Source organism: Trachypithecus francoisi, unplaced genomic scaffold (genome assembly GCF_009764315.1).
Source record: "Trachypithecus francoisi isolate TF-2019V2 unplaced genomic scaffold, Tfra_2.0 Lachesis_group13, whole genome shotgun sequence".
Lineage (NCBI taxonomy): Eukaryota > Metazoa > Chordata > Mammalia > Primates > Cercopithecidae > Trachypithecus > Trachypithecus francoisi.
In genome coordinates this window covers 507,241-534,909 of record NW_022681458.1, presented here as the reverse complement: position 1 = coordinate 534,909, position 27,669 = coordinate 507,241, and the positions used below count along the sequence as shown (strand labels likewise).

General features: G+C 44.9%; 1 protein-coding gene across 7 annotated transcripts in view; it reads left to right on the top strand.

The window, feature by feature from the left end:
- The window catches only part of FARP2 (FERM, ARH/RhoGEF and pleckstrin domain protein 2), a 147,552-nt gene that overhangs the window by 51,329 nt on the left and 68,554 nt on the right, over window positions 1–27,669 (top strand). For all 7 annotated transcript variants that reach the window (XM_033229477.1, XM_033229473.1, XM_033229475.1 and 4 more), the window contains exons 5-8: window positions 1,588–1,666; window positions 5,200–5,297; window positions 7,815–7,929; window positions 13,030–13,177. In XM_033229477.1, coding sequence (XP_033085368.1) covers window positions 1,588–1,666; window positions 5,200–5,297; window positions 7,815–7,929; window positions 13,030–13,177 — 440 coding nt within the window. The remainder of the gene's footprint in view (window positions 1–1,587; window positions 1,667–5,199; window positions 5,298–7,814; window positions 7,930–13,029; window positions 13,178–27,669) is intronic.

Below are 27,669 nucleotides of genomic sequence, written 5' to 3'. Positions count from 1 at the left end.
AAAATGAATTGTTTTATACTGATAAACTAAGATAATGTACCTTTACAGTAATCAGATTTCAAAAATAATTGTTTTTTATTACTACTACTTATACTGGCCCGTTGTGGTGGCTAATGCCTGTAATTCTAGCAATTTGGGAGGCCCAAGCGGGCAGATCACCAGAGGTCAGGGGTTCGAGACCAGCCTGACCAACATGGCGAAACCCTGTCTCTACTAAAAATACAAAAGTTAGCTGGACGTGATGGCGCATGCCTATAATCTCAGCTACTCAGGAGGCTGAGGCAGGAGAATCGCTTGAGCCTGGAAGATTGCAATGAGCCGAGATCGTGCCACTGCACTCCAGCCTAGGCAACAGAGTGAGACTGCATCTCAGAAAAAAAAAAAAAAGTGTAAACACATAAACTTTTTTTTAAAAACTTTTTCATTTATCATTTTTTCCCCTAAAACATAAACTGGGGGCCGGACGCGGTGGCTCACACCTGTAATCCCAGCACTTTGGGAGGCCGAGGCAGGCAGATCACGAGGTCAGGAGATCAAGACCATCCTGGCTAACAGGGTGAAACTCCGCCTCTACTAAAAATATATATTAGCCAGGCGTGGTGGCAGGCACTTATAGTCCCAGCTACTCGGGAGCCTGAGGCAGAGCTTGCAGTGAGCCAAGATCGCGCCCCTACACTCCAGCCTGGGTGACAGAGCAAGACTCTGTCTCAAAAAAATAAATAAATAAACTAGGGGAAAAAATGTATCTCTGTCTCTATATATATGTATGTGTGTGTATATATATATATAGAAAGAGAGAGAGAGCGCACAAGCATGTTTGTGTGTGGAGGGTTGGGCAGAGTCTCGTTCTGTCACCCAGCATGGAGCGCAGTGGTGTGATCTCAGCTCACTGCGGCCTCTGCCTTCTGAGCTCAAGCAGTCCTCCCACCTTGGCCTCCCAAGTAGCTGGGACTTCAGGCATGCGCCACCACATCTGGCTAATTTGGGGTTTTTTTGGTGGGGAGAGGGGGGCGGGTAGAAATGGGATTTCACCATGTTGCCTAGGCTGGTCTGAGACTCCTGGGCTCAAGTGATCCGCCAGCCTCAGCCTCCCAAAGTGCTGGGATTACAGATGTGAACCACTGCACCCAGCCTATTTAAATATTTTAATGTGCAATTTCCTACTTGTTTTTAAGGCTTCCTTGAGTAATCCCTGCTTAATGCAAAAGATTTAAACATTCTATACATATGTGATTGGTACTTGGGACTCAAATTCATATACAGGAAATGCTTCTTTGTTTTTTCTTTTTTCTTTTGTTCAGAGACAGGGTCTCACTCTCCTGCCCAGGCTGGAGTGCAGTGGTGCAATTGTAGCACACTGCATACTGGCCTCAAGCCTTCTTTTCACCTCAGCCTCCCAGAGGGCTGGGATTACAGGTGCACACCACCACACCTGGGCAGAAATTTCTTAATATCATATTATTTGAAAAGATTTGCTGTAACAGTCCACTTGGAAGCATGACCTCAGTTATGTAGTAATATATGAAAAGAGAATAAATGGAAAGATTGACCTTATTTATTTGTGAAGTTTACATTTTTTTGTTATAGGGCCAAAGAATGTGGTGCTTCGCCTAGCTGTGAAATTTTTTCCACCTGATCCTGGTCAGCTACAAGAAGAATATACAAGGTAAAGAGCTCGCAGAGCTGAAGCTGTTGTCAGCAGGAATCTTGTATTCACCTATTATCTCCCACAGCACCTGGCTCATTGAAAGAATGAGTGAGCCTAATATACACAGAAAAGTGGTCATGAATGTAGAGTGGTTAAAGGAAGCATGTTAGCAATTGACCCGTGCACAGACACATGTGAAAAAGAGTTCAGTGTAAGGTTTACAGTACGAATCTGAAAATGACAAATGGAATGGGATGTCAGGGTCATGTTGAACTTACATTTTCCAAATAAACATAGACTTATGCATGTTCAGAAGGTTCTCAGGGATGGATTTTACTCATATGTACTCTTCTTTATCACAAAATATACTTAATGGGTAGAAGTACCCAGTGTGTTAGTCCTTAGGAATTTATGGAGCAGAAATATTTTGGGTCACTTCTTTTGTGCTACTATTTTGAATTAAAGATCGATTCTTTATAGGAACGATCTAAAGATGGCAGGGTGTGATGGCTCACGCCTGTAATCCCAGCACTTTGGGAGACCAAGGCAGGCAGATCACCTGAGGTCAGGAGTTCAATACCAGCCTGGCCAACGTGGCAAAACCCCGTCTCTACTAAAAATGCAAAGAAAATTGGCCGGGCACGGTGGCTTATGCCTGTAATCCTAGCACTTTGGGAGGCCAAGGCAGGCGGATCACGCCATCAGGAGATCGAGACCATCCTGGCTAACACGGTTTTGAAACGCCGTCTCTAGTGAAAATACAAAAAATTAGCCAAGCGTGGTGGCGGGCCCCTGTAGTCCCAGCTACTCAGGAGACTAAGGCAGGAGAATGGCGTGAACCCGCGAGGCGGAGTTTGCAGTGAGCCAAGATCACACCACTGCAGTGTAGCCTGGGCGGCAGAGCGAGACTCTGTCTCCAAAAAAAAAAAAAATTATCCAGACATGGTGGCAGGCACCTTTAATCCCAGCTAATTGGGAGGCCGAGGCAGGAGAATCTGTTGAACCCGGGAGGCAGAGGTTGCAGGGTTGCAGTGAGCTGAGGTTGCGCATTGCACTCCAGCCTGGGCAATAAGAGTGAAACTCTGTCTCAAAAAAAAAAGAAAATGTTAGCAGTTGTTTCATCTAGACAGTAAGGTTATGCAAGGTTTTTCTTTGTATTTTTTTGTATTTGTTTGCGTATCAATTATATTATGAAGAATAGAGGAATAATCTAAAACCAACTGAAAACCCAAGGTGAGATATAAAAGAGAACTATGATATTGTAGTGGTATCAATAACTTTTTTGCCTTCTGGCTAAAAGTGTGCTCATAAATGAATCAGATGTCTTATGAACTCTCTTTTAAAGGTTTCTGCATATCATTTTAACAGCACAAAATCATAGAATGTCAACTTCAAGGAAATGGAAAGACCATATTAGTTCAGCCTCTTATTTTTAAAGGTTTAGGAAACTAAACTCCAAAGGTGGCAAAAAGTATTTTTATGCGTGACCATAGATCTTAATAGTGTATTAAATGCCTGACATTTACCCAAAAAAGTCTCTTTTGAGGGAATCACTTTTAAATATGTATATATAGATCTAGATAGATAGATAGATAGATAGATATCTGAAAATGATGGATAACAAAGTGTCCCCTAATTCAGGATCCTAGGTCTCAAGTTCTGGGACTCATGCTGGTAACTCAGTGTTTTAGTTACTCCTTTCTCCCCCGTATTTATGTGGAGGATTCTCTTTTCTGTTGTAAAAACATACATGTTTGTGGTAAAAGAATTTTTTTTCCAAATAAAGCTAAGGGCCAGGTGCAATGGCTTACACCTGTAATCCCAGCACTTCAGGCGGCCAAGGTGGGAGGATCGATTGAGCTCAGGAGTTCAAGACCAGCCTAGGCAACATGGGGAGACCTCATCTCTACAAAATATCAAAAAATAAGCCAGGCATGGTGGTGTGCACCTGTGGTGCCAGCTACTCTGGAGGCTGAGGCAGGAGTATCACTTGAGCCCAGGAGGTCAAGGCTGCAGTCAGCTGTGGTAGTGCCACTGCACTCCAGCCTGGGCAATAGAGTGAGAGCCTGTCTCAAAAAAAATAAGTAAACAAAGATAAGTAAAAAGTAGAAGTTCTCCGCTTACCCAGCACCTTATTCTCCGCGTAAGTACGTATCTTTCAGATGAAAGCATAGATGTACAATAAACACACAGCTGTAAGAACTTTAAAGAAATTATACATGTTATAAAACAATATCAAATGATACATATTGAACAGTAAGTTGATTTTTTCCCCCACTTATTAAGCATGCTGTGGACATTTTTCCATATTGTATATAAAAATATACTACATTAGGCTGTAACATAATTTAATCATTCTCATATTCATCCATATTTCCAATTTTTCTCTAATGCTGCAAAGAAACATTGTTCACATACCTTTGAGAACTATGGGAATATTACTCTAGGAAAGTTTGTAGAAATGGAATTGTTGTTAAAGGGTATGTACATCCTGAATTTTAAGAGAATGTAGTAAATTTTAATAGTGTGCACTGGGGCATGAATTCCACTGGGGGCAGGGAGTTGGTCTTGCTTACCGTTGCATTTCCAGCTCCCAGAACAGTACCTAGAACATAATTCACGCTCAGTAATTATTTGCTGATGGAATAAATGAACATATAAATATTTTCAATTGCCTTCTCTCATTACATTCTCACTAATGGTATTCAAAAGTGCCTGTTTCTCAGATCCTAGCCAAGACCGGATATTATCAATCTGTTAAAAAATTTAACAACCTTGCTTTAAGCTGTGTTTTCATTGGATATTTCTCCTGTTTCATCCAAAATTGTGAGTGCAGTTTTGTGTGACTAACAGAAGTAATGTGAATTTGTGACCTTCCCTCGTTGAAGGTATGGCTGCAGACGTGTACTTATATGGATAGATGATATGCCTAAGAAAGCTATTTCTTTTTTTTTTTTTTTTTTCCCAGACAGAGTTTCGCTCTTGTTGCGTAACCTGGAGTGCAGTGGCGTGATCTCAGCTCACTGCAACGTCTACCTCCGGGTTCAGGCGATTCTTCTGCCTCGGCCTCCCGAGTAGCTGGGATTACAGGCGTGAACCACTGTGCCCGGCTGGTTTTTGCACTTTTAGTAGAGACAGGGCTTTACAATGTTGGTCAGGCTGGTCTCAAACTCCTGACCTCAGGTGATCCACCCACCCCAGCCTCCCAAAGTGCTGGGATTACAGGAGTGAGCCGCCGCCCCCGGCCAATTTCTTTTTTTTATTGTTGGCATCAGAGTGCCTCAGTGTATTCAGCACTTTCTGTGCACTCTCCCATGTGTGTGCCTCAGTCTGCTGAGTTGGTTTGTCATCTGACCTTTGCTTGGTGACTGTTTGTTTCATGAAAGACCTTTTGTGACTTTGCTGTTTCGTGACCGCCTTGCATTTTGCTCACTGTTGGGTCACTGCCACTTCCCAGGGCTCATTTGCTGTCTTGCTGTGGAGACATGTCTGTGTTACATTCAAGAGAACGTTTGGAGTTGATCTGTGTCTTATTTTGAACTCTCTTCTAGATACTTGTTTGCCTTGCAACTTAAGAGGGACCTGCTGGAAGAGCGTTTGACCTGTGCTGACACCACAGCAGCCCTTCTCACGTCCCATCTTCTGCAGTGTGAGTATCTCCCTGCTAGCAGGGAGCATGCCCTGACCACGGCACAGATGTACCCACGCTCAGAACTGCACTTAGTTGCTGATGTACCTGCCTGTTAATGAGCCTGACCATGGCATGTGGTGTTTCAGTTTCAATGTTTTTTATAAGCTAAAGGTTAACTTCTATAAAGTGGGACTCCTTGAGGCAAATAGTTTCCACATGGCAAACACAGGCCAAGGCCAAAATCTGTAGCCATATTCCTTCTTTTGGGTTGTCTGTCATTTATGTTTTTGTACATTTTACCAGCAATGCATATTCAGTCTGAGTCAGAATAGAAACCAAACTCTCGGCCGGGCGCGGTGGCTCAAGCCTGTAATCCCAGCACTTTGGGAGGCCGAGGCGGGCGGATCACAAGGTCAGGAGATCGAGACCATCCTGGCTAACACAGTGAAACCCCGTCTCTACTAAAAAGTACAAAAAACTAGCCGGGCGAGGTGGCGGGCGCCTGTAGTCCCAGCTACTCGGGAGGCTGAGGCAGGAGAATGGCGTGAACCCGGGAGGCGGAGCTTGCAGTGAGCTGAGATCCGGCCACTGCACTCCAGCTTGGGCAACAGAGCGAGACTCCGTCTCAAAAAAAAAAAAAAAAAAAAAAAAAAAAAAAAAAAGAAACCAAACTCTCAGCAAACCCTGGAAAGGGCCTCACTGGGATAAAAGTTACAGCCCTCTCAGATTAGTTAAGCGTTAGCCATGAAGGAAAAAGAAGACATTTCTTCGGTATCTCACACAGATCAAGAGATGGTTCAGAACTGTATGAAGAATTATAGTTACTTCAAAAATAAACTATGAGAAGTGTAAGAGGAGGTTCTGGGACCTTGCCGAGCCCCCAGCGATGGGAATAGAAAAACAAATACCCACATTGCTCCTGGCCTAGGGGTGGGACCACAGCTTCCTAGCACAGAACTAATGTTTCTGAAATTTGCATGCAGGAAATATGACATGGAAAGTGTCCAAAATTTTAGGAATTAGTAAGTGTATAGGTTATTTGCAGCTTCCTTGGTCCTTCCCCAGACATACCTTCTTCAAATAATAAATTTTATTACGGGTTTGCTGTCCTCCACTAGGGGACATGTTGATTAATAAAAGTTTTCAAAGTGACTTTGGTTCTTATTCATTTGGCTGAAAGACTTCTCAGGTAGACACATGGCAACAAATGCAACGTATGACTGAACCAGATCTTTTTGCTGTAAAAAACATAATTGGGCAGTTGGTAAAATGTGACTAGGGTCCACATCTGGGATGGAGCCTCAGATCATGGCCCTGTTCCTGATCTGGGTAGTTTTACAAGGCTGCAGGTAAGAATATTGTATTAGTCCATTTTCACACTGCTGATAGAGACGTGGCGGCAGCAAGAGAGAGCTTGTACAGGGAAACTACTCCTTATAAAATCATCAGATCTCACGTGACTTACTCATTATTACGAGAACAGCATGGAAAAGATCCGCCCCCATGGTTCCGTTACCTCCCACTAGATTCCTCCCACTATACGTGGGACTTGTGGGAGTTACAATTCAAGATGAGATTTGGGTGGGAACACAGCCAAATTGTATCAAATGTCCTAGCTTATAGAAAGTCCATACTGAAGTATGGCAAGTAACATGTTAGCAGGTCACTCTCAAATGGCTCAAAGGAGGAAAAACTCTTGTACTGTGCTTGTAACTTCTCTGTGAATATGAGATTGTCTAAAAATAAAAGCATATTGTTTTAAATTGTTGGACTTTATGTTATTAAGACATTGTGGCCTTAAAATACATGAAATTAGAAAGAGACATTATTCATCAAGAAATTTGAGAAGGTCTGAAGGAAAAAATCACTTAAAATACGTTATCCTAAAATAAATAAAATACTTCATCCTGATCATGATAATCTTGAGACAACTTAGGTTTAAGGTGTGGTTTAAAAATAATAATACTCCAGATGCAGTGGCTCATGCCATACTCCCAGCACATTTGGGAGGCCAAGGCAGGAGGATTGCTTAAGTCCAGGAGTTTGAGACCAGCCTGGGCAATGTGGCAAAACCTTATCTCTACAAAAAATAACAAAAGTTAGCTGGGCATGGTGGTGCTTACCTACAGTCCCAGCTACTTAGGAGGCTGAGGCGGGCAGATTGCTCGAGCCCGGGAGGTTGAGGCTGCATTGAGTGGTGATCGCACATTGCACTCCAGCCTGGGCAACAGAATGAGACCTTGTGTCAAAATAATAATAAACACATTAAACTCATCATTCAGTGTTTGCCTCCCTGGAGTTACTCATCAGGCCTTTGTTCTTCAAGAAATCCTCTTCACTTCTCGTTATATTTGCCTTTTAACAGCATAAAATATTTGGAAAAATAAAATACAAAATCTTGCCTTTTTAGGGATGTATTATTTTGCTACAAATTCGGGATAATTTTTTTTTTTTACTTTTAATGTATGCAGTGACATGTACAAATGCTTGTAGTTTATTTAAACATTAGAATTACTGACTTTTATCCTATCTCAGCGGAAATAGGAGATTACGATGAAATGCTGGACCGAGAGCACCTCAAAGCCAACGAGTATTTGCCTGGCCAGCAGCACTGCCTTGAGAAGATACTAGAATTCCATCGGAAGCACGTGTAAGTCATCACGATTGTCTGTCGATACGTTGTCACCACAGCAATGACTAAAGAGTATGTAACGAGAAAGGACTGTTGTGGTGACTTTTGCACGATTCTCACGTAAGGACGGTTGCTCCCAGCCTCAGGATGTGCAGCTGCTGCCGGAGACAGCTTGGCAGACACACAGACGCCGCAGCCCTGGTCTGAAGCACCTTCACAGCTGCTTTAGAAGGTGCTGGAAGGTGCCGGGCGCGGTGGCTCACGCCTGTGATCCCAGCACTTGGGGAGGCTGAGGCAGGTGGATCGCCTGAGGTCGGGAGTTTGAGACCAGCCTGGCCAACATAGTGAAACCCCATCTCTGCTAAAAATACGAAAAAATTAGCCAAGCTAATGGAAGGCGCTTGGAATCCCAGCAACTCGGGAGGCTGAGGCAGGAGAATCGCTTGGACCCAGGAGGTGGAGGTTGCAGTGTGACGAGATGGCACCACTGCACACTCCAGCCTGGCAACAGAGCGAGACTCCATCTCAAAAAAAAAAAAAAAAAAAAAAAATGGTGCTGAAAAAGACATCAGGGCCTAGGGGAGGCAGATGCTACTGAGCAGGATGGGGTGGCTATTGTGGGGGTCTCAGCTGCTGCAGTGTCTCTGCAGTGTGGCAGGAAGAGTCCTCTGCGGGGAAGACACTGTGCTGTGCTGGAGGAGGAGGGGACTGTGTGAGGCTGACAGTGTCTGCCTGTGTCAGGGCATTAGGGATCACCTGGCACCCATGTCCTTCATCTCGTCTTGTTTTGATTTCTCTGAGACTTGACACTGGTGGGTTTTTCTGGATGGAAGTGGTAGAGACGTAGAGAAAGAGTGCTAGCTAAGGGGAAAAGGATTGAAGAACAGTATGGGAAAGCGCTGTGGGCTCTGGCCCAGGTGGGTGGGAACTTTAGTCACCAAAGGGGAGCACTCAGCTGGTGAAAGTGAGTCAGGAGGACTTAGCCTTGCCTTTGTGACACATCCTTTTGAGATGCAGGTTTATCAGATCATGTATGTTCATGTGTGTCGTTAAGGCTCTACTGGGACTTGCTGGCAGCTGCCCTTTCACACCTTCAGAGTATGAGTGCCAACGATGCATCCACCACTGCTGTCAGCACTGGGGAGTTGGTTTGAACAGCACAGACTGAGATGCCTACCTGTACAGATTTTATCTTACCCTGTAAGACGGTGTGCATTTCGTACACCTCACCACTCCCAGCGTGGGGGATCTCTTGTGTGTGCAGGGGATTGCCTTGTGTGTGCTGGACAGCATGGCAGTCATGAGATATATAAATCCATTTCTACAGATGAGAATGTGTGCAGTGTAGCAAGAGCATCGCTCATACACTACGAGCTGAAAGAAGGCTGAGGCGAGGCTCAAGGAGGCTCGTGGGAGGACGTAGGCGGGCAAAGCCAGGAAGGAAGCATTCCAAGCAAAGCACCAGCCTGGGAAGGGAGGGGGAGAGGGAGGTTCCAGCGTGGCATGGACACATTGGGTGAAGGGCTGGAGGTGGAAGTGCCAGCTAATACTGGAGAGGCCATGGTGGCAACTACGGGCAGCTCTTACAAGCATCTGTGTGTATTCCTCAAACCCATCTCATGGCATGCACAGTTTTACCCCGTCGTACATACGGTGAGACCGTGCGTGCACAGTTCCCTCTCAGACATGACGGTGTGGGCATCTTGTGTGTTTAAGTCGTTGCTTCTCATCCATTCACCTGATCTGACCTTGAGGAGGCCTCCATGCAGGGCAGTGCGGGTAGAGCTCCCGCTCTGTTCTCCCAGGTACCCTTGGCTTTGTCTCTTTCAAGTGTTGCCATTATTCTGGCTGGTAGCGAGGAAGGTACAGCTATTCTGATTGTCACATCCAGACCTTGACCCATGGAGCCAAGGGCTCTCTCCTAGTGTTATGTGCCATCCCAGCAGGAAACGGTCACTGGTTCAGTCTGTGTTCCTAGGGTTGGGGACAGTCTCTCCCTGCTGAGACGCACAGCAGGGGCTGGTCATGAGGAAGGGAGAACTGAGCATTGTGCTGTGAACTGTCCAACCTGAAGGACAGTCCCTAGTGGATGGGTGGGTTTGGGATGCTGGGGAGAGTGTTGTCAGCACGTAGGCCAGGTTAACCTGTGCAATGGGTGAAATCAGCTAGGCAGAGGACAGATACAGGTCAGGAAGGGAGAAGAGCCCAGGATGAACCCCTGAAGAACTGACATTTGAGAGGCCGAGTGCAGGAGGAGGCACCCACAGAAGCCTTCAGCAGCCAGAGGCATGGAAGGGCACAGGTGCCAAGAGAGCATCTTTTAGGATAGTGGCCACAGCCCCTTGTGTGGAGACTACCAGGCTTGGGGAGGTAGGCACAGGAGCAGGTTTCTGAGCTTGGCAGTGTGGCAATGCATCGCCTTCAGCATTTTCAGTGAGTGTTGAGGGTGAATTCTAGGTTCAAGTACACTGAAAGTGCAGTGAGGAGACAGTGACAACATTTTTGGGCGCTTATGTTGAGAAACCTGCTTGTGGAAGAAAGAACTGGACCCTCAGGGTAGTTCTGTGTGTGTGTGTCTGGGTGTGTTCTGTGTATACATGTGTGGCTGTGTGGTCGTATGTGTATGTGTGTTATATGTGTTCCTATGCATGCATTGTGTGTCTGTGTGTGGCTCCTATGTTCCTGTGTGTTGATGTGTGTTCCTGTGTATGTTGTATACTGTGGTTATGTGTACTTGCACATGTGCGTGTGTGTGTGCTTACATGTGCACATGTATCTGCTAAAAACCCTACAAAACCAGTAAGAGAAGGGTGAGTCATGTGGTCTGCTTCATAGGGGAATATAGTTGAGCTCTTCCCGAATAAGCCAGGAAGCAGGAAGCTCTGCTCCACATCATAGGCCTTCAGTATGTTAATTTGAGAGTTTGTCTATCACAATCATCACAGCTTCATTGCACATCTGATTTCTTTTAATAGTTCTTTAGGGTTTTTTTTAAGACAATATTGTACCTTTATTTTAATTATTATACAATTTTTACCTTGTCTTATGATTCTAATGGTTCTTCAGTGATCCACTGAAAACACCTTTATAATCACTGAATAGGATATTAAAGAGGTGCTTTTCTTGACTGTATCCCATTGCTTTTAGATCTTTGAAACTGCAGAAAAAAGCCAGGCACAGTGGCTCATGCCTGTAATCCCAACACTTTGAGAGGCCGACTCGTTTGAGTCCAGGAGTTCAAGATCACCCTGGGCAACATGACAGAACCCTGTCTCAACAAAAAATTAGCTAGCTGTGGTGGTGTGTGCCTGTGGTCTCAGCTACTCGGGAGACTGAGGCGGAAGGATCACTTGAGCCTGGGAGGCGGAGCTTGCAGTGAGCCAAGATTATGCCACTACACTCCAGCCTGGGCAACAGAGCGAGACCCTGTCTCTAAATGAGTGAGTGAGCGAGCGAATGAGTGAGTGAGTGATAAAATGGGTTTATAAGACACAAATGTGGCCGGGCGCGGTGGCTCAAGCCTGTAATCCCAGCATTTTGGGAGGCCGAGACGGGCGGATCACGAGGTCAGGAGATCCAGACCATCCTGGCTAACACGGTGAAACCCCGTCTCCACTAAAAAAAAAATACAAAAAACTAGCCGGGCGAGGTGGCGGGCGCCTGTAGTCCCACCTACTCGGGAGGCTGAGGCAGGAGAATGGCGTGAACCCGGGAGGCAGAGCTTGCAGTGAGCTGAGATCCGGCCACTGCACTCCAGCCTGGGAGACAGAGCGAGACTCCGTCTCAAAAAAAAAAAAAAAAAGACACAAATGTTTCAGATAGTAAAAAGTATTTTTTAAAATGAAAAGGAGTTGGCCGGGCGCAGTGGCTCATGCCCGTAATCCCAGCACTTTGGGAGGCCAAGGTGGGTGGATCACCTGAGGTCAGGAGTTTGAGACCAGCCCGGCCAACATGGCAAACCCCGTCTCTACTAAAAATACAAAAAGTTAGCTGGGCGTGGTGGCTCACGCCTGTCATCACAGCTACTCCGGAGGCTGAGGCAGGAGAATCCACTTGAACCTGGGAGGCAGAGGTTGCAGTGAGCTGAGATTGCACCATTACATTCCAGCCTGAGCTGCAGAGTGAGACTCCAAAAAAAAAAGAAAGGAAATACTGTAGATAACACTACTATCTCATCACACTCATTTTCTTTCTTTTTCATATTATTATTATTATTTTTTTTTTTTTTTTTTTTTTTTTTTTTTTTTTGAGGCGGAGTCTCACTCTGCCGCCCAGGCTGGAGTTCAGTGGCCGGATCTCAGCTCACTGCAAGCTCCGCCTCCTGGGTTTACGCCATTCTCCTGCCTCAGCCTCCTAGTAGCTGGGACTACAGGCGCCCGCCACCTCGCCCGGCTAGTTTTTTTTTTGTATTTTTAGTAGAGACGGGGTTTCACCGTGTTAGCCAGGATGGTCTCGATCTCCTGACCTCGTGATCCGCCCGTCTCGGCCTCCCAAAGTGCTGGGATTACAGGCTTGAGCCACCGCGCCCGGCCCATATTATTATTATTATTATTATTAGAGATGGAGTCTCACTCTGTCACCCATTCTGAAGTACAGTTGCATGATTTCAGCTCACTGCAAACTCAACCACCGTGCCTGGCTAATTTTTGTATTTTTAGTAGAGACGGGGTTTCACCGTGTTGTCCAGGCTGGTCTCGAACTCCTGACCTCAGGTGATCCACCCACCTCGGCCTCCCAAGGTGCTGGGATTACAGGCGTCAGCCACTGTGCCCGGCCCTGTGTGGTATTTCTTCTGATTTAAAATTTGTCTTTGCCAGTAGTGTTTGTGTATAACCTTGTCACTATGGAACAGATGTAAGGCTGAGTAGCTAATGGATGCAAAGAAAGCATTCTACCCATTCCAAAGTAGTTACAGAATAGAAGAAAACTGAGGATGTCTTTGGCCTGCACATGTGGTATAGTGTTTTTGTAGTGGGTAAACATACAGACAGTGAACGATCTGTCCTCTAGACACGTAAAGCCTTCATTGTTGGTTTTCCTGGTCCCTTCCATAATGCATTTTGGCTCTTTCAGAAATCAAGTGTTTGTAGTGTGTGGTTCTCCTGTTTTTCATTACAGGGGCCAGACACCTGCTGAGTCAGATTTCCAGGTGCTCGAGGTTGCTCGAAAGTTGGAAATGTACGGCACCAGATTTCACATGGCTTCTGACAGGGAAGGAACCAAGATTCGACTGGCGGTTTCCCACATGGGTGTGCTTGTGTTTCAGGTAGGCCAGTGGGGAAGGGAGGGGTGAGAACAGGGCAGGGGAGGTATTCTGCAACCTGGTGGGGTTTGTTCTTATAGATGTTGGTAAATTTTTGTCCTGATGAGTAAGGTCCTCGATTTGGAAGAGGGGCTTTGCATATCATCCAATCCAGCCTCTTACTCAGTGGGGAAATTCTTCTTTTGTCCTTCTCTGACACATGTGTGAATATCCTCCATATCATGGGGCCCACTGCTTCCTGCGACTGCCTCCCGCCTCCCTGGATTCCCCACTGCCTCCTGCCCCGCCAGAGCTGCCCACTGCCTCCTGCCCCGCCAGAGCTGCCCACTGCCTCCTGCCTCCCTGGATTCCCCACTGCCTCCTGCCCCGCCAGAGCTGCCCACTGCCTCCTGCCCCGCCAGAGCTGCCCACTGCCTCCCGCCTCCCTGGATTCCCCACTGCCTCCTGCCCCGCCAGAGCTGCCCACTGCCTCCTGCCCCGCCAGAGCTGCCCACTGCCTCCCGCCTCCCTGGATTCCCCACTGCCTCCTGCCCCACCAGAGCTGCCCACTGCCTCTGGGACTTCCCATTCCCTCCTGGGATTCCACCTACCCCCTTAGAATCCTAAAGCACAACCTGTTTTTTTTTCCAGTGGAGCAGTCTGTGCTGTGGATGTGATCTGTGCTGGACTGTGAGCACTTTAGAGTGTGTCACAGTAATCATTGAAGTAAACACACTAGAATAGAGTAGGAAATAGCAGAGGGATTGCTTGTGATAAGAGTCAGTGTTGTCTTCTGAGGTGTTTGTATTAGTTGTGATGCTTAGGTAAATAATTACATCAATGGTGAGCACGGCCTGCTCAGTTCCATTTGTGGTCATGTGTGTGTGTGCTGGGGTTTGTGATGTCCAGGAAGCTTAAGTGTGACTGCTGGTGCCAACTAGAAGGAGCTTTTCTCCTTATTCAGGCCCTTCACATATCTGAAAACTCTTGTTGGGGCTCCCTACGTCCTCTTGCACCCAGACTAAATATTTCCAACTTGTCTGGGCCCCTCCTTTTGGGGGCACTCCAGTCACTGGCCCTTGTAAAATTTTGCACCTCTGATAGACTATGGTAATCCCGAAAAGGTCTCCTCGATGCTGAATGTTGTGGGAATTGTCGCTATTGCAGTCTGGGAGTGCGTTGCCTGTGTGACCTGCTGTTTTTTTGTGGGCTTGTTTTAACCTGTGACTATCAAAAAGAGCTTGGTCTGATTCAGACCTCCCTCATCAAGCCATGTTTATTATTGTTGTCTTTTCCTTATTTTTTTTTAACCTAGCCATCAAGTTTCAATTTCCTGTCAGGAAAAAAAAAAAATTAATTTTGAATTTAGAATATTGTGTTACATTTCATACTAAATGTGATTGGAGAACAATAAAAGTCCATGATAGAGACCAACCTTAGCAATCCATGCCTTCAGGTGGAGCGTCTGAGCATCCCCTGCCTACATCTGCTGATGAGTGTTCCCCCATTGCACAGAGATGAAAACCTCACATCCAAACTGAGCCATTGTCACATTTCCGGAAAAAAAACAAATAATACAACCTAAAGAAGTTGTAAAAGCAAGGGATTAGAAACTTCAAATTGAAGATAGCAGACTGAATATATCTATTTATTTTTGTTCCCTGAATACCCTGAACACAATGACAGTGAAGGAATTTTTTAAACATTTAAATCCATAAGAACAAAGAATGGGAAAACAGCCCATGAAAGATGAGGGATAGCAGCACTGTTTGGAAGCTGGGAAATGAAACAGCGAGTGGGACCTGACTTTGCAGAGTAGGGAAGGCGGAAATCTCACAGCCTGCAGCGGCAAAGTCACAGTGCAAGCCAGCGTGTCCCGGGAGCCCCGGGAAGGGCTCCCAGTTCATGCTCAGGAGAAATAGGAATGCTCCTTCCTCAGAAATGTAAAATGTTATCTTGTAATTTTTTATATCAGCCTTGTTTGTGATAGTAAAATTTTGTGAATTAACCATTGGAAAGCCAGTTAAATAGCCTGGCACAGTGGTTCACACCTGTAATCTCAGCACTTTGGGAGGCTAAGGTGGGCAGATTGGCACATTGCTTGAGTCCAGGAGTTTGAGACCAGCTGGAGCAACATGGCGAAACCTCATCTCTACCAAAAATACCAAAAATTCATTGGGTGTCGTGGCATGTACCTATAGTCCCAGCTACTCAGGAGGCTGAGGTGGGAGAATCACCTGAGCCCAGGAGGTCGAGGCTACAGTGAGCCAAGATCGTGCCACTGCACACCAGCCTGGGCACCTGGAGTGAGACCCTGTCTCTAAATAAGTAAATAAATAAAAGCCAGCTAAATAAATGGTGGTGCATCTATGTGAACAGAATATTGGGCAACTATACAAACAAGGAAGCAGCTCTTTATATCCCAATAATGAGACATCCTTCAAGATGCATCATTACATGGAGAAAAGATTCAAAACTCTGTATAGTAGCTACTGCTTGTGGGGAAAAGAGAGAAAATTATATGTGCACTATATTCCACACTATAGAATGAACTGGTGACATTAATGGCCCCAGGGAAGGGTGGCCAAACTGGCAGGCTTTGGAACAGTGCTGAGAGGGAGACTTGCACTATGGACTCGTTTTTGAACCTTCAGAATTTGAGCCTTGTGAATATATCACTGTATTACATTTTCACAAAACCTTCACAGAAATGAAACACTGCGTCTCTGAAACGAACAGGATGCCATGACAGAAACAAATGGAGAACATAAAAACATTTGCAAATTAAAATATAGGCTGCCCCAGTCCATCCCCACCCTGTGTCGCCTACCTGGTCTGCACGCCAGGCAGGGGTCATCAGCCTCTTTGTCCCGCAGAGTTGGGCTGGCAGATGCCCTGCTACTTTTTAGCAGGTTTTCGGCCTGGCCCCACATGCAACAATAGGAACCCAACCCCAGCAGACCAAGTGCAGATATTTAAAATTATAATACAGGAGGATCCAAGATGGCTGATTAGAAGCAGCTGAGGTCCACGCCACTCACGAAGAGGAGAGAAAAGGGGTGAGTGAATTCACCTTCAACTGAAATATTCAGGTTCTTGCACTGGAACTAACTAGGCAAACAACCCACAGAGGATGAAGAAAAGTGAGGGTCGGGGTTAATGGCCCACCCAGGAGCAGTGTGGAGCCAAAGGAACCCCCACCCCCAGGCAAGAGAAATGGTGAGTGATTGTGCAACCTCGCCTGGGAAACCACACTTCTCCGGCAGATCTTTGCAACCCACAATCAGGAGATCCCCTCATGAGCCATGCCACTAGGGCCTGGGGTCCAGTACACAGAGTTGTGTTCAGTCTCAGCAGAGCAGCCACTGAGTCACACACAGAGACCCAGGAGTTTCACACACTTCAGCCCCAGGACCCCCAGCAAGGCGGAAAATCTGTTTGTACAAATCCCTAGGAAGAGGGCTGAATCCAGGGAGCCAAGCAGTGTCATTCTGTGAGGCCCACTTCCACAGCACCTCACAAGTTAAGACCCACTGGCTTGGAATTCTAGCCAGCCAACAGCAGCAGGCTGGAAATCTGCCTGAGTTGGATCTGCGTTTCTGGGGGGCGGGATGGCCACCATCTCTGTAGTTCAGTTGACTCAGCCATTTCAGCCTGCTGGCTTTGGAGAATATAAACAGTCTGGATAAGAAAGAGTTCCCCCAAATGCAGCATACCTACTCTGCAAAAAGCAGCCAGGCTGCTGCTTGAAGTGGGTCCCTGACCCTGTTCCTCCTGACTGGGTGAGCCACCCCCTACGGGTGCATTTGGGCCAGCAACAAGTCAGTACCCTCCTGGGACAAAGCTTTTAGAGGAGGAAGCTGGCTGCCATATTTTCTGTTTCACAGACTTTGCTGGTGATACCTCCAGGTACAGGAAAAACCGAGGCAACTAGGGTCTGGAGCAGACTCCCAGCAAACCTCAGAGGCCCTGTGGTAGAGTGGCCTGACTAGTAAAAGAAAAATAACAGGCCAGGTGCAGTGGCTCACACCTTAATCCCAGCACTTTGGGAGGCTGAGGTGGGCGGATCACCTGAGGTCAGGAGTTCAAGACCAGCCTGGCCAACGTGGTGAAACCCCATCTCTACTAATAATACAAAAAAAAATTAGCCGGGCATGGTGGCAGGCTGAGGAGGGAAAACTGCTTGAATCTGTGAGGCAGAGGTTGTAGTGAGCTGAGATTGTGCCACTGCACTCCACCCTAGGTGACAAAGTGAGACCCTATATAAAAAAAAAAAAACAGCAACAACAACAATATGAACCAAAAAAACCACATAAAAACCCCACTGAAAAGTCAGCAACCTCAAAGATCAAAGTTTGATAAACCCGCAGAGATGAGAAAATCAACACAAAAAATGCTGAACACTCAAAAAGTTAAAGTGCCTCTTCTCCAAATGACCACAACACCTCTCCAGCAAGGGAGAAATAGAAATGGGCTGAGGCTGAGATGGCGTTATTGACAGAAGCAGGCCCCGGAAGGTGGGTGATAATGAACTTTGCTGAGCTAAAGGGGCATGTTGTAACCCAATGCAAAGAAGCTAAGGACTATGATAAAACAACACAGGAGCTTATAGCCAGTGTTGAGAGAAACATAACCAACCTGATGGAGCTGAAAAACACAACATGAGAACCTCACATTGCAATCACAAGTATCAATAGCAGAATAGGCCAAGCAGAGGAAAGAATCTCAGAGCATTGAAGACTATCTTTCTGAAATAGGCAGACAAGAATAGAGAGAAAAGAATGAAAAGGAATGACAAAACCTCCAAGAAATATGGGATTATGTGAAGAGACCAAACCTACAACTAATTGGGTTACCCGAAAAAGACAGGGAGAGTGGAATCAAGTTGGAAAACGTACTTCAGGATATCATCCAGGAGAATTTCCCCAACCTAACAAGACAGGCTAATATTCAAATGCAGGAATTGCAGAGAACCCCAGTAAGATACTCCACAAGAAGATCTACCCCAAGACATATAATCATCAGATTCTCCAAGGTTGAAATGAAAGAAAAAATATTAAAGGCAGCCAGAGAGAAAGGCCAGGTCACCTACAAAGGGAATCCCTTCAGACTAACGGGACCTCTCAGCAGAAACCCTACAAGCCAGAAGAGATTGGGGGCTAATATTCAACATTCTTAGGAAAAAAATTCCAACCCAGAATTTCATATCTAGCCAAACTAAACTTCATGAGCAAAACAGAAATAAGATTCTTTCCAGACAAGCAAATGCTTAGGTAATTCATCACCACCAGGCCTGCCTTACAAGAGCTCCTGAAGGAAGCACTAAATACAGAAAGGAAAAACTGTTACCAGCTACTGCAAAAACACACTGAAATACATAGGCCGGTGACACTATAAAGCAACCACATAAACAAGTCTGCAAAATAACCAGCTAGCACCATGATGACAGGATGAAATTCACACATAACAATATTAACCTTAAATGTAAATGGGCTAAATGCCCCAATTGAAAGACACAGAATGACAAGCTGGATAAAGAGCCAAGACATTTGAGTGTGCTGTCTTCAAGAGACCCCTCTCATGTGCAAAGACACACATAGGTTTAAAATAAAGAGATGGAATAAAATTTGCCAAGCAAATGGAAAACAGAAGAAAACAAGGCTTGCAATCCTAGTTTCTGACGAAACAGACTTTAAAGCAATAAAGATTTTAAAAGACAAAGAAGGGGATTATATAATGGTAAAGGGTTCAACAAGAAGAGCTAATTATCCTAAATATATATGCACCCAATACAGGAGCCCCCAGATTCATAAAGCAAGTTCTTAGAGGTCTACAAAGAGACTTAGACTCCCACACAATAATAGTGGGAGACTTTAACACCCCACTGACAATATTAGACAGATCAAGACAGAAAGTTAACAAAAATATTTAGGACCTGAACTCAGCCCTGGATCAAGTGACCTTATAGATAGCTACAGAACTCTCCACTCAAAAACAACAAAATGTACATTCTTCTCATCACCACATGGCACTTTCTCTAAAACTGATCATGTAATCGGAAGCAAAACACTCCTCAGCAAATGCATAAGAACTGAAATAAAAACAGTCTCTTACACCACAGCACGATCAAATTAGAACTCAAGATGTAAACATTCACTGAAAACCACACAACTGTATGGAAATTAAACAACCTGCTCCTGAATGACTCTCGGGTAAATAATGAAATTAAGGTAGAAATCAATAAGTTATTTGAAACTAATGAGAACAAAGAGATAACTTATCAGACTCTCTTAACACAGCTAAAGCAGTGTTAAGAGGGAAATTTATAGTACTAAATGCCCACATCAAAAAGTTAGAAAGATCTCAGGTTCACAACGTAACATCTCAATTAAAAGAACTAGAGAATCAAGAGCAAACAAACCCCAAATCTAGCAGAAGACAAAAAATAGCCAAGATCAGAGCTGAACTGAAGAGATAGAGACAAAAAAAACCCTTCAAAAAATCAAATCCAGGAGCTGGTTTTTTGAAAAAATTAATAAAATAGACCACTAGCTAGACTAATAAAGAAGATAATAGAGAATAATCAAATGAACAATCTGAAATGATAGGGGACTGTCACCACTGACCCCACAGAAGTACAAACGATCATCAGAGAATACTATAAACACCTCTATGCACATAAACTGGAAAATCTAAAAAAAATTGATAAATTCCTGGACACATACACCCTCCCAAGACTGAACCAAGAAGAAATTGAATCCCTGAATAGACCAATAATGAGTTCTGAAATGGAGGCAGTAGTAAATATCCTACCAAGCAAAAAAAAAAAGTAGCCCAGAACCAGATGGATTCACAGCTGAATTCAACCAGAGGTACAAAGAAGAGCTGGTACAATTTCTCCTTTTTTTTTTTTTTTTTTTTTTTTTGAGATGAAGTTTCATTCTTGTTGCCCAGGCTGGAGTGCAATGGCACAGTCATGGCTCACCGCAACCTCCGCCTCCAGGGTTCAAGCAATTCTCCTGCCTCAGCCTTCCAAGTAGCTGGGATTATAGGCGTGTGCCACCACACCCAGCTAATTTTGTGTTTTTAGTTGAAACAGGGTTTCTCCATGTTGGTCAGGCTGCTCTCGATCTCCCGACCTCAGGTGATCTGCCCACCTCGGCCTCCCAAAGTGCTGGGAATTTCAGGCATGAGCCACCACACCTGGCCAAGAGCTGGTACAATTTCTACTGAAACTATTCCAAAAAAAAATTGAAAAGGAGGGACTCCTCCCTAACTCATTCTATGAGGCCAGCATCATCCTGATACCAAAATCTGTCAGAGATACAACAAAAAAAGAAAACTTCAGGCCAGTATCCTTGATGAACATTGATATAAAAATCCTGAATAAAATACTAGAAAACTGAATTCAGAGGCATATCAAAAAGCTTATCCACTATGACCAGGTTGGCTTCATCCCCAGAATGCAAGGTTGGTTCAACATACACAAATCAATAAATGTGATTGATCACATAAACCAGAATAAAGACAAAAACCACATAGTTATGTCAACAGATGCAGACAAGGCCTTCGATAAAATTTAGTGTTCCTTTATGTTAAAAACTAGATATCGAAGGAGCATACCTCAAAATAATAAGAGCTATATATGACAAACCCACAGCCAGTATCATATTGAATGGGCAAAAGCTGGAAGCATTCCCCTTAAAAACTGACACAAGACAAGGATGCCCTCTTTCACCACTCTTACTCAACATGATATTGGAAGTTCTGGCCAGGGCAATCAGGAAAGAGAAAGAAATAAAGGATATTCAAATAGGAAAAGAGGAAGTCAAATTTATCTTTGTTTGTAGATGACATGATCCTATATCTAGAACACCCCATCATCTCAGCCCAAAAACTTTTTTTTTTTTTTTTTTTTTTTTTTGACATGGAGTCTTACCCTGTCACCCAAGCTGGAATGCAATGACGCGATCTTGGCTCACTTGCAACCCCCTGCCTCCCGGGTTCAAGCTATTCTCCTGCCTCAGCCTCCCAAGTAGCTGGGATTACAGGCGCCCACCACCACACCCAGCTAATTTTTATATTTTTAGTAGAGACGGGGTTTCACCATGTTGGCCAGACTGGTCTCAAACTCCTGACCTTGTGATCTGCCCACCTCAGCCTCCCAAAGTGCTGGGATTACAGGCATGAGCCACTGCACCTGGCCCCACAGCTTCTTAAGCTGATAAGCAACTTCAGCAAAGGCTCAGGTACAAAATCAATGTGCAAAAATCACAAGCATTCTTATACACCAATAAAAGGCAATCAGCCAAATTATGAATGACCTCCTATCCACAACTGCCAGAAAAAGAATAAAATACCTAGGAATACAGCTAACAAGGGATGTGAAGGACCTCTTCAAGGAGAACTACATTCCACTGCTCAAATAAATCAGAGAGGGCACAAACAGATGGAGAAATATTTCATGCTCGTGGATAGGAAGAATCAGTATCATGAAAATGGCCATACTGCCCAAAGTAATTTATTGATTCAATGCCATTCCCATTAAACTACCATTGATACTCTTCACAGAGTTAGAAAAAACTTTTTTTTTTTTTTGAGATGGAATCTCACTCTGTCACCAGGCTGGAGTGCAGTGGCACAATCTCGGCTCACTGCAACCTCTGCCTCCCAGGTTCAAGTGATTCTCCTGCCTCAGCCTCTCGAGTAGCTGGGACTACAGGTGCCTGCCATCATGCCCGGCTAATTTTGTGTATTTTTAGTAGAGATGGGGTTTCACCATCTTGGCCAGGATGGTCTCGATCTCTTGACCTTGTGATCCACCCACCTTGGCCTCCCAGAGTGCTGGGATTACAGGCCTGAGCCACTGCACTCAGCCAGAAAAAAACTATTTTAAAATTCCTATGGAACTAAAATAGAGCCTGAATAGCCAAGACAGTTCTGAGCACAAAGAACAAAGCAGGAGGCATCACACTACCCAATTTTAAACTGTACTATGAGGCTACAGTAACCAAAACAACATGGCACTGGTACAAGAACAGACACATAGACCAATTAAACAGAAGAGAGAACTCAGAAATAAGACCACCTACAACCATCTGATCTTTGACAAACCTGACAAAAGCAATGGGGAAAGGACTCCCTGTTTAATAAATGGTGCTGGGAGAGATGGCCAACCATATGCAGAAAATGAAACCGGACCCCTTCCTTATACCATATCCAAAAATTAACTCAAAATGGATTAAAGACTTAAATGTAAGCAGGCGTGGTGGCTCATGCCTGTAATCCCAGCACTTTGGGAGGCCAAGGTAGGCGGATCACCTGAGGACAGGAGTTTGAAACCACCCTGCCCAACATGGCAAAACTTTGTCTCTACTAAAAGTACAAAAAAAATTAGCCAGGCCTGGTGGCAGGCACCTGTAATCCCAGCTACTCAGGAGGCTGAGGCAGGAGAATCAGTTGAACCAAGGAGGTGGAGGCTGCAGTGAGCCAAGATCATGCCATTGCACTTCAGCCTGGACAACAAGAGTGAAATGCCATCTCAAAAGAAAAGAAAATACTTAAATGTAAAACCCAAAACTATAAAAACCCTAGAAGAGGGCCAGGCACGGTGGCTCACGTCTGAATCCCAGCACTTTGGGAGGCCAACAGGGGCAGATCACTTGATATCAGGAGTTCAAGACCAACCTGGCCAACGTGGTGAAGCCCCATCTCTACTAATATAATAATTAACTGGGCATGATAGTGAGTGCCTATAACCCCAGCTACTCGATAGACTGAGGCAGGAGAACCACTTGAACCTGAGAGGTGGAGGTTGCAGTGAGCCAAGATCAGCTACTATACTCCAGTCTGGGCAATGAAGTGAGACCCTGTCTCAAAAAAAAAAAAAAAAAAAAACCCTGGAAGAAAATCTAGGCAATACCATTCAGGACATAGGCACAGCCAACGAAAATGCCAAAAGCAATTGCAACAAAAGCAAAAATTGATAAATGAGATGTAATTAAACTGAAAAGCTTATGCACAGCAAAAGAAACTATCATCAGAGTGAACAGACAGCCCTACAGAATGGGAGAAAAATTTTGCAGTCTGTCCGTCCAACAAAGGACAATAGTGGAGAAGACCCAAGAACTCCCAGGAAGGAGGGAGAAAGAAATGCGATTTAAAATGGCCTCCAGCTATTCAGTAGCAATACTGGAAGCTAGAAAGCAATGGGGGAGGCAGTAGTTCAAAAATTAAAAGGAAATTATTTCCAAACTAATTATTTTTTTTTTTTGAGACTGCAGTTTTATTATTACTCAAATCAGTTTCCCCGAGCATTTGGCGATAGTTTTTTAAGAACAGTTTGGTGTGGGGGGCTCCAGACTAGAATTCCGTGCTGTGCCCACATGACTTCTGTACGGAGAAAGGCTTCTTTCAGACATGTAGATTTTGTAAAAATTTGACTGCTGCTCACCCTTTGTAAGGAAAAACTAGAGGAGAGAATAAACTAAAAATGAGAAAGAAGGAAATAGGGTGCTCCACATCCGAGATAGGCAAAGGAAGACACAGGCTGTGCCTGCCGAGGGCATCCACCAACACTAGAGCGGAGGGCAGGGCCCCGGGAGAGGGTAGACCAGGGACTCAGTTCTTGTGCTGGACCATGTGGAAGAGTGTTAACTAGTGATAGGTACATGCCAAGGAAGCAGATGAAAAGAGGCAATTAGGATTCTCAAGGAAATTTTGAAGAAGGAAGCTTTACTTTATAATATAAAAAATGTAGTTAAATTCACCATGGCTGAGCGTGTGAGCAATACTTACATGACCATTAACATAAATACTGAATTTAAAATTTACCAACAATTAGGAGAGTGTGGGGATGGGCAGGTGTGAGGTATTGGTGGTGACAGAAGCTGAGGGGGCAAGATTTCAAAGTGGAAAATGTGCTTACTGTCATCAATGTGCTTTTCAGAAACACGGGCTAATGAATAGACGCCTGAGAGTAAATCCCAGACAGGCAGCCAATACAGGTGCAGCTGGTTCTGTCTGAGGAAGAAGACTTGATGTGGAGTGGGTGACCCTGAGCTGGCTGGATTTGTTTCCAGTCTTGTAGTCTATGTGGTGTTTTCAGATATGCCCTGGATTGTTGGATGAATATGAAAATGAAAGCAGTAGATTTTAGCATTCGACAGCTAACTGTGCAGCTTTAAAAGTGTTGTCTTCGTCTGTCAAGTCAGGGTGCAGTAGATGAAAGCTGTGATTGTCCTTGGATTTTCTATTTATTTCTCCTTTAAGGGCAGTGGTTAAGACCCTGGGATATACACTTGGCCCTCCATATCCACAGGAAAATAAACAATAAAAAACAGTACAGGCTGGGTGCGGTAGCTCACATCTGTAATCCCAGCACTTTGGGAGGCCAAGGCTGGTGGATCACCTGAGGTCGGGAGTTCGAGACCAGCGTGGCCAACATGGTGAAACCCCATTCTCTACTAAAAATACAAAAATTAGCCAAGTATGGTGGCAGGTGCCTGTAATGCTAGCTACTCAGGTGGCTGAGGCAGGAGAATCGCTTGAATCCAGGAGGCCGAGGTTGCAGTGAGCCAAGATCGCGCCATTGCACTCCAACCTGGGCAACAAGAGTGAAACTGTCTCAAAACACACACGTGTGTGTATGTAATTTTTAAAAAAATACAAATTTAACGCAGTACAGTAAAACTATTTACGTGACATTTACATTGTATTAGGTACATAAGTAATCTAGAAATGATTTTATTAAAGTATACAGGAAGCCCAGCATGGTAGCTCAAGCCTATAATCCCAGCACTTTGGAAGGTCAAGGCAAGAGAATCACTACAGCTCAGGAGACCGGCCTTAGCAGCAAAGCAAGACCTCATCTCTACAAAAATAAAAATAAAGTACACAAGAGGGTGTGCATAGGTTATATGCAAATACTACACCGTTTTCTATCAGAGACTAATTGGATACTGGGGTAGAGGGTCCTGGAACCAATCCCCTACAGATACCAAAAGACAGCTGTAGAAATTTCTTATTTGGACCAGAAGGGATTGAACAAGCAGCTGGAGCAGTTATGTGGGGGCCTCTGAGCTATTGTCAGCCTCCTTCCTGGGAGGGCTTCATGTCTTACCTCTGTGGCAGGCCCTCACTCTCTTTTTTTTTTTTTTTTGAGACAGAGTCTCACTCTGTCACCCAAGCAGGAGTGCAGTGGCGCGATCTCAGCTCATTGCACCCTCCACCTCCCAGGTTCAAGCAATTCTCCTGCCTCAGCCTCCCGAGCAGCTGGGACTTACAGGCGGGTGCCACCACATCCAGCTAATTTTTTTGTATTTTTAGTAGAGGCGGGATTTCACTGTGCTAGCCTGGATGGTCTTGATCTCCTGACCTCATGATCCTCCTGCCTCGGCCTCCCAAAGTGCTGGGATTACAGGCGTGAGCCACCATGCCCAGCCTAGGCCCTCGGTTTTTTAGACTCTGTCCTAGATATATAAATAATATATAGGCCGGGCATGGTGGCTCAAGCCTGTAATCTCAGCACTTTGGGAGGCCGAGGCGGGCGGATCACAAGGTCAGGAGATCGAGACCATCCTGGCTAACACGGTGAAACCCCATCTCTACTAAAAAATGCAAAAAACTAGCCGGGCGAGGTGGCAGTCGCCTGTAGTCCCAGCTACTCGGGAGGCTGAGGCAGGAGAATGGCATGAACCCGGGGGGTGGCGCTTGCAGTGAGCTGAGATCTGGCCAGTGCACTCCAGCTTGGGTGACAGAGCGAGGCTCCGTCTCAATAAATAAATAAATAAATAAATAATATCTAGAGCTGGGGCTGTGGGGATTTTGTTTCCTTTTGTTGATGTTTTGTTTTGCTTTGTTTTTGAGAATACAATTTAGGAGAGGAACTTTGAGAATGTAGTTGAAATCCTCCAATATTTTACTTTTTTTTTTTTTTTTTGAAATGGAGTTTCCCTTTGTCGCTCAGGCTGGAGTACAGTGGCGCAGTCTCTGCTCACTGTATCCTCCACCTCCTGGGTTCAAATGATTTTCCTGCCTCAGCCTCCTGAGTAGCTAGGATTACAGGCACCGGCCACCATGTCCAGCTCATTTTTTTTTCTTTTTTTCTTTTAATTCCTGACCTCAGGTGATCCGCTCACGGTGGCCTCCCAAAGTGCTGAGATCACAGGCGTGAGCCACCGCACCTGGCCTTCAATATTTTACTTTCAGTAGAAATTAGAGTGACTTAGTGTTTGGGCAATATTTTGGGAACTAGGAAGCTTAAGTCCTCATTTAGACCCTAACATTTGTATCTCGGCTTTGAGAACATCTCACTCAGGATTTTTTTTTTAATTGAGATAAAATGTATATGCCGTAAAATTCACCATGTTGAAGTATGCAATTCATTTGTTTTAGGATACTTACACAGTTGTGTGACCATCACTACTATCTAATTTCAGAACATTTTCTTCAACCCAAAAAGAGACCCTCATACTCTTTAGCAGTTACTCCGCCAGCCCCCAGCAACCACTAATATCCAGAACAGGCAACCATCAGGACATTCCCTCTATGGATTTACCTCTTCTAGGTATTTCATATAAGTGGGATCATATAAACATGTCTATTGTGTGTAGTGTTTCCTTGTTTCCAAGTTCACTCATGTGGTAGCATGTATCAGTGTTTTATTCCTTCTTATGGCTAAAGGGGTTTGTTTTTTTCTTTGGAGCTGTCTCTAAGGGGACTGTGTCCCTCACTCTGCTGCCTCTTACATTGAGTTTGCAGACAAGAGTAAATGTTGGTAATATCAAACGTATAGTCGCTGAAATTCCCAAGCAGTGTCTCAGATGTGTTTTAAATTTTATTTTGAAACCATTTCAAGCTTATAAAAAAGCTACACAAACAGCACAGAAAGGTCCTGCTGGCCTTTACCTGAGATGCCCATCTGCCTTTAACTGGTTGGCCCAGTGTTATTTACTGCAGAAGGTCCAATCTGGGAGCAAATGCTGTACCCAGGCATTATGTTTCTCTGGTCTCTGCAGTCTGGAACATTCTTCTTTCTTTGGTTTTCATGACCTTGACATTTTGGAAGATTACAGGGCGATCATTTTGTAGAATGTTTATGATATGGGATTGTCCAGTGCTTCCTCAGGATCAGACCCTGGGCTCACTGCCTAGGTGAGAAACTCCCAGAGTGGTGATGTATGCTGATTCATGTAGTACATAGGGTCCATCTGTCCCGTTGGTGGTGGTGGTAACATTGATCACTTGGTCAAGATGATGTTTGCCAGCTTTTCTGTATACAGAGTTACTTTTGACTAGATAGTGGCTCATGCCTATAGAGGCTGAAGCCAGAGGCTGAAGCAAGAGGACCACATGAGGCCAGGTGTTTGAGACCAGCCTGGGCAACATAGCAAGACCCCATCTCTACAAAAGGTCCTGCTGGCCTTTTCCTGAGATGCCCATCTGCCTTTAACCAGTTAAACAAAAAAATTAAAAATAGAAAATTAGCCAGGATTGGTATCAGGTGCCTGTAGTCC